Source organism: Gekko japonicus, unplaced genomic scaffold (assembly GCF_001447785.1).
Source record: "Gekko japonicus isolate JY-2015 unplaced genomic scaffold, Gekko_japonicus_V1.1 scaffold222, whole genome shotgun sequence".
Classification (NCBI taxonomy): Eukaryota; Metazoa; Chordata; class Lepidosauria; order Squamata; family Gekkonidae; genus Gekko; species Gekko japonicus.
The window spans coordinates 578,507-589,270 of record NW_015167063.1 but is presented as its reverse complement, the minus strand read 5'-3'; the positions used below and the strand labels follow the sequence as shown (position 1 = coordinate 589,270).

General features: G+C 47.7%; 1 protein-coding gene across 1 annotated transcript in view; it reads left to right on the top strand.

The window, feature by feature from the left end:
• The window catches only part of GRPEL2 (GrpE-like 2, mitochondrial (E. coli)), a 43,191-nt gene that overhangs the window by 24,167 nt on the left and 8,260 nt on the right, over nucleotides 1-10,764 (top strand). Inside the window, exon 3 of the mRNA XM_015412645.1 lies at nucleotides 2,090-2,171. Within this exon, the coding sequence (XP_015268131.1) occupies nucleotides 2,090-2,171 (82 nt within the window). The remainder of the gene's footprint in view (nucleotides 1-2,089; nucleotides 2,172-10,764) is intronic.

Here is a 10,764-nt window from a genome sequence, read left to right as displayed (position 1 = left end):
ATATGAGGTGTGTACCACCCCCCATGCCCCCCTTTCCGCCACGGACGGCACAAAGTGCCAGGCCACGGGTGATGGAGAAGCCCCACTCCCAGCTGGGGCAACCTTGCCTGAAGGAGATGTCCCCGATGTGTCCTGATTGCCCGGACCCCATGGCCATGATGTGTCCCTCTGAGTGCCATCGCTAGCCTTACCCTCCTGCCCCGAAGGACGCTTGGGGCCCGTGTACAGCTCCAACTGTTGACTTCCTTCGCCTTCTGGCACAGCCCCGGTATCCACATCAGCTGTCCCCGAACTGGACGATTGACTGTCTTCGAGGAGCGCCAAACGCGCCAAGATCTGCGCTTGAAAAGAAGAAATATCAGACTGTTTAGCCTTCTTGGCCTGAGATGGAGTGGGAGTCCCCTGTTGTGGCCTAACTCTCTGTTTCTCAAGGGCTTCTAGCCTTGCCAAGATAGCGGCGTTAATCGGATCCCCCTCCTCATCCCCGGGACACGGCGGTGCAGGTCTAGTTGAAGGCTTCTTAGGTACAGGCTGTTTGCCCTTATCCTTGCCTTGACCTTTTCCAGGAGCCATCCCCTAAATGTATGAAGTCTCTAATGGAATCCAATTTATTTGTCTACTTGCACGTCCTTGTTTTCCACTGCTAAGTTGGCAGGAGCTGGGGCCAGGGACCGGGAGCTCACTCCGTCCCGTGTCACTCAGGTCTCAGACTGTGGAACCACCGACCTTATCCAGGCTGCAGTTCAGCGTCTAAACACTGGAGCCCAAGCCCAATAAAGGCCAGGCAGAGGATACACTAGTGAGCAGCAGTCCCTCTGTAACAGAGAGTCTCTCCAAGGGTCTCTTGCCTGTAAATCGGTCCCAATAAAATTGACTGCCAGTCTTTCAGCCACCAAATGGCGTCTGGTGTAGCACCTCCCTTGAGCTGAATACAAGCATAAAAGGGGGGGGGGTCTCCCTCCGGAACTGGCCGTTGGCAGCCAAATGGCAGCCCACGAGGGGAGAGGTAATACAAAAAATGCTAAAGGTTGGGGGGCGGGGAATTTTTGCCTTCCCTTAAACCGAGCTAATTAAACTTGGTTCTTGGAACTGCACTCCTTCTGCAAAGGCCCTATCGGGCTGGGAAACTCACACCCCAGCATGAAGGCCTTCCCAGGGGAAAAGTCCAGCATCCCCACAGCCTCTCGTCCCTGGGCTTCGCCGCAAGCCCCCTCGGTGCCTCGACCCAGACCCGGCGGTTTTTAACAACCCCTGGCCTCCAAGCCCTGCTCCCGCGTGAGCCCCGAGTACTCCCTGGCATTGCTGTCCTTCCCAATCGTGAAGCCGCTGCCCCGCTTCTCCACTCGCCGGCGCTGGGCAGCGCGCCCGATCCGACGACGCTGCTGTGTCCCGCGATGCCGCTGCTGCCGCCGCCGTCAGGTTGCCGTGCAGGCCCGTCCGGCAACCGCAGCCCCTCGTCCACAGCATCCTGCTTCTCCGAGCACGAGGCAGCAACTGCCTGGGTGGGAGCGGAGCCGAGCCTAACTAGGCTGGCTCCTCCCCGCCCACGCCCCAGCGTGCTGCGCTGCGGCGCTGTTGCCGCCCCGCCCTCCTCTGTGGCAGCAACAGCCCACGGTCACCATTGCCTTCGGCGGCGACCTGGAGCTCCTTTCTGTGTAGTAGTCAGGCAGTATAGAGAAGGGCAATGACAGCAAAGTGTAAATAATTATTTTTGTAAGAAGTATGGCTTCCACAGTTCTGCAGTATTTTTCCTTTGCTCTGTTCCACAGCACGAATTTTTACAGTACATTTTCAGTCTCTTCAGCAACAAGAAATAAACCAGTTAAAATATATCAATAATAGAAGTTTAGAGGTGCCTCAGACAAAGCAGCAGCTAAAGAATGCAGTCATCTAACAAGCTGTCTCCAGTCCTGCTTATCTGAACGAATGTGCCACATTATAAGGCACTCATTGTTCTGTTGTTTCAAGTAACCTTGTATCTCTTTGCTGAATATTCTGGTAAAAACCAGAGATCTTGCCTGAGTGGATTACAGGTGTACAAGAAGAAATGTACCGTGTCTAATGTCTTTGCCTCTTGCTATGTGTGCAGGAACGATACCAAAAAGCGCTGGCAGATTCTGAAAATGTCAGGCGGAGGACACAGAAGTTTGTAGAAGACGCTAAACTGTTTGGTAAGTTGGTGTCATGTCAGTGATACAAAAATTTTAGCAGTACTGCCTGCCTAAATGCTATTGAAGCAAAAACTTCTCATCATTAGGTCCCATTTCTCCCTCTGAGGTGGAGGACATCTTGTGGGTGATTCCCAACCATCACTTAGAGAGGCAAGACTAATTTCAATTACTTCCTCTTTCCTGTAGTGGGAGTCACCCTAGGCTCAGTTCTTTTCCTGCCTCAGTAGGGAGAGCAGCTGGGTGTAGGCTCTGCCTAACCCTATCTTTCTGAGTTAACTTTCACTTTCTCCTTCCATCTTCATTTGCTGTTCCCTCTCTTTCTGAATTAAAATTCTGAATTTAAAAAATCCTTTTCTTCTTCCTTCATGTACCTTATTCTCTCTTCTCCCTCCCCCCCTTGGAGGCTGAGGATTGCCGAGCCGGTTGCTCTCTTAACAGGAGGGGATCTCCCAGACTGTCCTCCATGGCATCAAGAGAGGATAGCTATGGATTTCTCTCCACTCTGGAGATAGACGCTGCTGGGCTCCCTGGAGACAAAAGAGACTGCATAGCAAAAAAAGAGGGCTGCAGCAGTGGCCAACGCTTAACCAGCCAAGCAAGGCGAGGGTGGCATTCCAAAGCACACCAAAAAGTTGCACACCCATGCAGCATATACAGAGCCTCAGTGGCCATTTTGGAGTCCACTGGCCACTCTATGCTTTAAGATGGGAATGGCAAGCAAAGCCTAATCCCACACATGGCACACCCCGAGACCTATGGTTTTAGCGGGGATCATCGAGCTGGGCGTGATTGTGTCAATAATGCTCAAGGGGACGAGGAAGTTGACGAGTTGCAGAGCGGTAACTTTGAGGCTTCCGGGTCTGTCCCCTTATCTCCAAATGTGATGGCCTTCTTTAGAAGAGCCATGGGGGAGGAAATAGCACATTTCTGCAGATCGGGGCTGTGGGTCTACTAGATCCTCCTCCTTCCCCTTCACCTCTCCTCAGAGGCGCAAGAACAGAGGCAGCTGGCCCACCAAAGCTGCACAAAAAGGGTTCCCCAAGGAGCATTACCTATTTGATCCGCCTTCACGTGAGAGGGATAGCTTCTCACATGTCTCTAGTGAAAAGGAGGGGGGGAATTTTCATGTAGTGACAATAAAGAGGGGGGAAATGATTGTCACAGAGTTTTCAAGGGCAAGGATTTTCAGTATTTGCTGTGTAAGAGCAAATTTAAAAAGTTACTTTTTCCCACCATAGAGAACAATGGAGGGGATAGGGGCAACCTGTTTGGGGGCCTGTAGGATTGGACCCCCTGGTCCAATGTTCTTCAAACCTGGTTGGTATCTTGGGGAGAGGCTCCAGCAGCTACCCTGCGAGTTTGGAGCCTCTCCCTCAAACCCCCTCCCCTCCAGCCCCCAGAATATACCCTATGTTTTCGCCATTGACTTTAATGGCCCATAGGATATAATGGGGCTGAATCCCACTTCAGCGTTTCATTGTCTCTCCAATGCACAAAAACCCAATAAAGAGAGACAGAACCAGATCTGCAATTAATCACTTATTGGACATTCAGGCGATAGAACCTGTCCCTGTAAACGAACAAGAGACTGGGGTCTACGCCATCTTCTTCACGATCCCCCAAAAGAATGGGGATTGAAGGGTTATCCTAGATTTGAAATACTTAAACAGATATGTCGAACCCAGTCACTTTCACATGGAGACCATCAGATCCATTGTGGAATCCTTACAACCCTGGGAGTTCCTTTCCTCCCATCAGCTTGACAGAGGCATACATGTGTTACACCAACTGCTTTATTTACAGCAGAGGCTAACTAAATTTTAACGTGAGTCCTGTCCAGCTATACCAAGGTCGTGTCTGAACCCAGAGTTCCAGTAATGGAGGCCACACGGGTGTTTTTCCAAAACAAATAATCTTTTTTTGCTGAAGGATATCAAAGTTACATACACACAAAAACATCAGTCTCACTTCGCATACGTTCAAGTTTCCTTTAGAGTTACAGAAGTAGAAATAAAATAGTTTAGTTACTTAGGAGGTAGGTAGGTAAATCGGTTTATACTCGCCTGTTCCAGAAGTCCTGTCTGTTGCAATGAAAAATAAAAGGGCAGAAAATAGTGTCTAGAAGTGTTACCTAAATCACACTGTTCCAGATCCAGCCGGTCAAGTGTGTGTGTGTGTTTGGATGTGTGGATGTCTTTGACTGCAGTCCAAAGAGATCCATAATAGACAGAAAGGATTGTTGCATAGCAAGAAAGGAATTCAAAGTATAAAGGAGTTGATGAGAGGAGAGGTGGCTAGCCTGAACCATGGTCTTTGCGTTGATGGTAGAATGTGGCTAGCAAAAGCCTTAATGCATGGTCTTTGCGTTTTATAGTTGAATCTCCAGGTGGGTGGCACCTTGCCAATCTGTAATCCCACCTACTTACAAGTCCATCCCACGACCTCCCTATTGGTGCATGTGGAAAGGGGCAGGTATTCTATGGGTGGGGCGATATTTGAAACTCTACACTCTATCTCATGGAATACCATCTGGCCAGGTGTGAAATGTCGACTTCCTGCATCCTCTTTGAAGTACAGATGAATCTTGGCTTTCCCAGGCATTCAAGGTACCATCAACAGGAAACAGCAATTCAGATGCATATCAGGTCCATGTCCTGCGTGACATCTCATCTCTTTAGTAATGGGGGAATTTCTCCTTCTTGGTTGTTGTTCTGCTCAGAATGGCTAACATGTGCTTCTTCTACCCATAATGCCTTGAGCTGAATGTGTGCAAGCTACATTAACATAAAATGCAGGCAAGTGTTCCCTATGTGAAGGCTTTCACAGTAGGTAATGCAAAGAGCTTCCTTTGGCTCATGGTATACAAACGTGTGCACAGTCCATGTGTTGTGTGTGTAGCAGATATAAAACCATAAATTAGTTCATTTCCCAACACATGCACATTCCAACCTTCTTACACCATTTGAGATTCCAATGTTTCTGCATGGGGGGAGCTTCATCTGAACCCTTCAGCCTCTCATCAGCTGCCCGGGTGGTTTACAAAGATCCTGGTTCATCTGGTCATTTGTCTTTGAGTCCAAGGGATTCACATTCACAGTGCTTGCAATACTTCGGTTTCCTGGTGAACATGCAGAAAAGCTCTCTGACTCCCATACAGCGTCTGGAACACTTGGGAGTGGTGATAGACAGTCGAGCTACACATTTTTATCTTCCTGTCAAAAAGGCCAGAAAGATCAAAGAGTTGGCCAACCAAATTATTCAAGCAAGGACTTCATCCTTATCCACCCTGACCAAGACAATAAGCCTCATGGTTGCGGCTTTCGACACTACAGTGGGGAAGATTTCATTCCAGACAACTACAACTATTTTTATGGCCATACCAAAGCTCTATTGCCTTATGGATAGATCTTTCCTTGAAGGTACTTCTCCAGGTGAAATTAAGTCTGCACTGGTAGACCGAGCAGAACAATCTGTCTCAAGGCAAGTCCTTTTGGATCCAGGACCAGATCCAAATCTTCACTGACGTCAGACTATCAGGCTGGGGGTGGACATTACTCCATCAACCAGTGCAGGGCAGATGGTCCATAGCAGAAAGGAAACTGCCAATCGATCTCCTGGAGCTTTGAGCCACCAGGCTGGCCCTTCAACACTCCGCCCCTCAGATCAGGGGGAACCACATCCTTGTTCGGACGGACAACATCTCAGCGAAGGCTTACCTCAATAAACGGGCTTCAGGTCCTTCGCTCTACACAGGGAAGTGACTCACTTATTGAAGTGGGCAGAATCCAATCTGGCATCAATCAGGGTGGAGCATGTGAAGAGAGTCATCAACACCCAAGCAGATTGGCTGACCTGCCAGACAGTCCAGGAGGGCGAATGGTCCCTACACAAGAAAGTTTTTCCGGCTCATAGTGGCAACACTGGGAACTCCACAGGTAGACCTGTTTGCCTCTCCACTCAACGACCAACTGTACAGATTTTACACCAGATATTTTCATCCCCAGGTGGAGGCCACAGATGTCCTTCTGTCCCCTTGGCCTGAGGGGCTCCTCTATGCATTTCCTCCTTTTCCTGTACTTCCCAAGCTTCTCTGGAGGATACGAGTTCTAAAGGCAGAGATCATAGTGGTGGCACCGTACTGGCCTCGTCATCCTTGGTTCACATCGCTAGAGGTGATGGCGGTAGCTTCAAGTTCCGATGTGGCATCCCAGGCCAGGGTGGTTCTGCTTAGTCGCATGGAGATTGAAAGGGACAAGCTATCAAAGCTAGGCTACAAAGAGCCAGATCGATACGATCATGGTCTCTAGAAGGCCGTCTACCTCAAGGATCTACAATGCTACTTGGAGGGCCTTTGTTCGATGGCTTCGGTGGAAGAAGGCTGACCCATTGCATCCAGAAATTAGATTACTGCTGGAGTTCCTACAGGACAGTCTCAGGGCAGAGACAGATGGCGGCCCTGGCTTCGGTCCTGGCCCAGTACAATGGTCTTCCCATCTCTCAGCACTCTCTTATTTGCCATTTCCTCAGAGGGGCATCATTCAAGGATTCTCCACAGAGACATAGGCTTCCAACTTGGAGGCTTAATACTGTCCTCACAGCTCTTACAAAGGAACCCTTTGATCCAATAAAGGGCGTTCTGTTCAAGTTCCTGACGATGAAGACTTTGTTCCTGGTAGCCATTACTTCAGCCAGGAGGATTTCAGAACTAGGCGCTCCGTCGATGCAGTCAGCGCTCTGTGTTTTTTACAAAAACAAGGTAGTTCTGAGAACAGATCCCACCTTTTGCCCAAAGGTCAGTACTAAGTTTCACAGATCACAAGAGATTTGTTTGCCATCCTTTTCTCCAAATCCAACCCATCCAAAGGAAAAAGTTTGGCATACACTGGATGTGAGGAGAACACTCAAATGCTACATTCTCAGAACGGCCTCCTTCAGACGGACAGAAGCTATGCTAACATTTCTCCTCACACAGGGAGAAAGATGTCTAACTCTGCCATAAGCAAACACTATCAGGTCCTGCATTACTGAAGCCTACAAGAGTATGAAACAAAGGTTTCCGGTTTTGGCGATCGCCATGGCTGGGAGGGGGTGTGATTGTCCATGCCACCCCAGGAGCCTGGGAGAAGGGCTCCCAGCCATGAGGCGCTAGAGAGTTCCACCCCCCGGTGAGAAAAGCCGGCGAGGGGGGGGCTACTCCAAGCCCCGATGGTCCCACCATGGAGAGTCCCATATGGGAACAAGATCAGCAAGCGTTTGGTGATCAAACGATACTAGACACAAGCAAGCAATCGTTGAAAATTTGAGTTTAAGTACAAGCAAGAACAACAAAAAAGCGCATGGCTCTCCCTAAAGAAAACGAGGGGGGGGAGGGGACTCTCCTCTGTTAAGAACTGTTTACAGGTGATTTTAGCTACCGGGGGGGGGCATATGACAAAAAGTGACCAGAATAAAATAAAGAGACTCTAAGAGCTTACCGTGTTACAAAAGAACTTCCAGAGACTTTGACAAACTTTTGATAAAAGTAAACAATTTGGCGCCCGCCGACAGTGAAGGACTCTAGAGATAAACAAGCGAAAGCAAAGCTTCTTCCCGGAAGTTCCAGCCCTGCGAGTTCTGTTCCTAGACAGGACTCAACAGCGGAACATCAAAGGCTCTTGTTGGAAGCACTTCGCTCTCTGCTGGAGAAAATCACAGCAATTGACAATCTGGACACACAACAAGCGCAAATGGCTGCAAACATGCAGAAAATCAAAAAAACAGAGCAGGAGCTTAAATTGATTGATACCAACTCAAAAAAGATGGACAAAAAACTGCAGGCACTGGGGGGAAAGTGTCAAATCGAAGAGTCTCGAGTATCACAGCTTCAAATGGAAGGAGCAAGCTATGTCTTGAGACTTCAAGGTATCCAGAAAGAGAAAGGAGAGAATCTGAGACAGATTGTCAGCAACGCTCTTGCGCCCATGGCAGAGATGACATCGGATCAACTTCAAAGCGAAATAGATACGGTCAACAGATCGTATTCAGAATTTATCAGAAAGAATAATCTGCCAGGGGAAGTTAAAATAAGATTCTCTCAAAGAAAAGTGAGAGACCAACTACTGAAAGCATCCAATGGAGATACCTTGAAGATAAAAGACAAAGATATAAGAATATTGAAAGATGTTCCATTTGAGATAAGAAGGAAATATAGAGACTTGGCTCTATTTCTACAAAAGCATGATGTTGCCTACAGATGGTTAACACCCGAGGGACTAATCTTCAGATATGCAAATGGTAAAGAAAGGATTGACTCTGTTGAAAAGGCTTGTGAATTTTTGCATCAACATAGCAGTCCAACAGGAGAAGGTGCGACCGATGATGCCAAAGAGAGCGAGGAAGGAGGAGAGGCTGGATCCTCTGAGGAAGACTCTGACTCTAAATTGGGGGGGGGGTCCTAAACAAGGCTATCAGTTGAGACACAGAAAGGGGGGAAAATAGATTATCGATGTGCTCTGGAATACTTTAAAAGAAGTTTATTGTATATCGTTCTACAATCTTTTTATGAAATTAGAAATGTTGATGAAGCACTTATGTTTAATTAGGTAGGTGATCATTTTCAACAAAAGTTAACTTCTGTTTAAGTTTAAAGGTAAATTTGTAAACGTATGTATGATCATCATCCCTTGGGTTTTTAGAGGGTTTTCTTTACTTTCTCCCATTGCTGTATCTCCCCCTTCCTGGATTTTCTGTTTGTAGTTTTTAGTATGTAGTTATTAGAAAATGCAATAAAAAACATCCCCTTCGGCGAGTATAAAAAAAGTATGAAACAATGAGTTCTTGTAGGTATCACAGCTCACTCTCTTAGCAGCGCTGCAATGAATGTGGCCTTGCCAACGACATCGGTGGAAGAAGTCTGCAGGGCTGCAATGTGGTCTTTGCTATCCACATTCACCAGGCACTACAAGATCAATGTGTATGACTCTTGACGATGCGGCATTCGGGCGGGGAGTGCTGCAGTCTGTTTTAACTCTTGATGACAACCACCCTCCCAAAAATTAGGGACACTGCTCTGGGAGGGTCCCACAAGATGTTGTCCGCCTCAGAGGGAGAACAACCATTGGTTACTCTCCTCTGAGGCTTGGAGGGCATCTTGGCCCTCCCAGGTCGTCATTTCTTCTATCTACTATGCTGTTCTTTCCACTCTCTATTTTAAAAAATTAAAATAAAGATTACGTGAGAGGGGGGACTCACCTTTTTCTTCCTGTTCCAGTGTTTGTGATTTTGGCTATATTCTTGTTGTTCAGGTTCTCTTTTTTACAGTGGTTAAGTTAGTGTATTGCTTTCAGAGCACCAGAACTGAGCCTAGGGTGACTCCCACTACAGGAAACAGGAAGTAATTGAAATTAGTCCTGCCTCCCTAAGTCAGGGGTCATTTCGTAGAAAATGAGGTGCAGGAGCTCATTAGCATAACTCATTAGCATAACTTATTTGCATGTGCCACACCCCCTGACATCACCGGAAGTGTGTCAGCAGGCAACACCCACCGCTCAGGCTCCACTGGACTGTTTTGGATTGCTAGCTTTTGGGGGGGGATGTGCAGATCTGTCCTCACAGAGGAGGGAGAGCTTGTCCCTGAATAAAACATGTTCTTAAAGGTGCCACTGGACTGTTTTGGACTGGGGGGGCCAGGGGGAGCTCTGCAACTTACCTGGCTGCTTCTTGCTCTGACTGAGGGCTGCTGGGAGCAGGGGGTGGGGCTTGTTGCATGTGCCTGCCCCCTGGGCTCTTTACTGCCGGAGCTCCGCTCCTGTGCGCTCCTGCAGGAAATGACCCCTGCCCTAAGTGATGGATGGGAATCACCCACAAGATGTCCTCCAAGCCTCAGAGGAGGACCCTTCATGATAAGTAACAATGGTCGTTCTCCATCTTCCTTATATTGATTTTTAAATGCTCTTTTGCCTCATCCAAACAAGTTACAGAGTTCAGTAGTTGTGGTTCTGGGGCAGCATTAAACCCATGGTTTTCAAAATGGGTCCTATTCAAGTGGGAACATTATTGATAAAATAATCTGTGCTACACTTTACAGCAGAAGTTTGGTAAACGTAAAACAGCAGCTCTGCAGCTATCATTTAGAGTCATAGATCCAAAGGTGTAAGAGTAACCTTAAAATGTGGGTGTTTGGCATACAATAAGCAGCTGAGTCTTTTTCTCAGAGGTACTGTTTATATTTTTTCCGTTAAAAATAAGGTTAAAGGAGGTCAGAATGAATGATAATGCACAAATCTGACAGCCCGGAATACAAAATTGGTAAGAGAGAACACTACTGGCTACCTTTTGGACATATCAAAACAGATTCATGGAAAAACTAAATTAGAGGGACTATTCTAGTGATGATGTTTCAGGGCCAGTTTACTGTTTGGAAGAAGTACCATCTCTGGACAGCACATTCTTCCTCTGAGGTGGAGGACATCTTGTGGGTGATTCCCATTTATCATCCAGGGAGGGCAGGACTAACTTCAACTGTTTCCTGTGGTGGGAGTCACCCAAGGCTCAGTTCTTTTCCTGCCTCAGTAGGGAGAGCAGCTAGGTGTAGGCTTCGCCTAAACCCTAATTC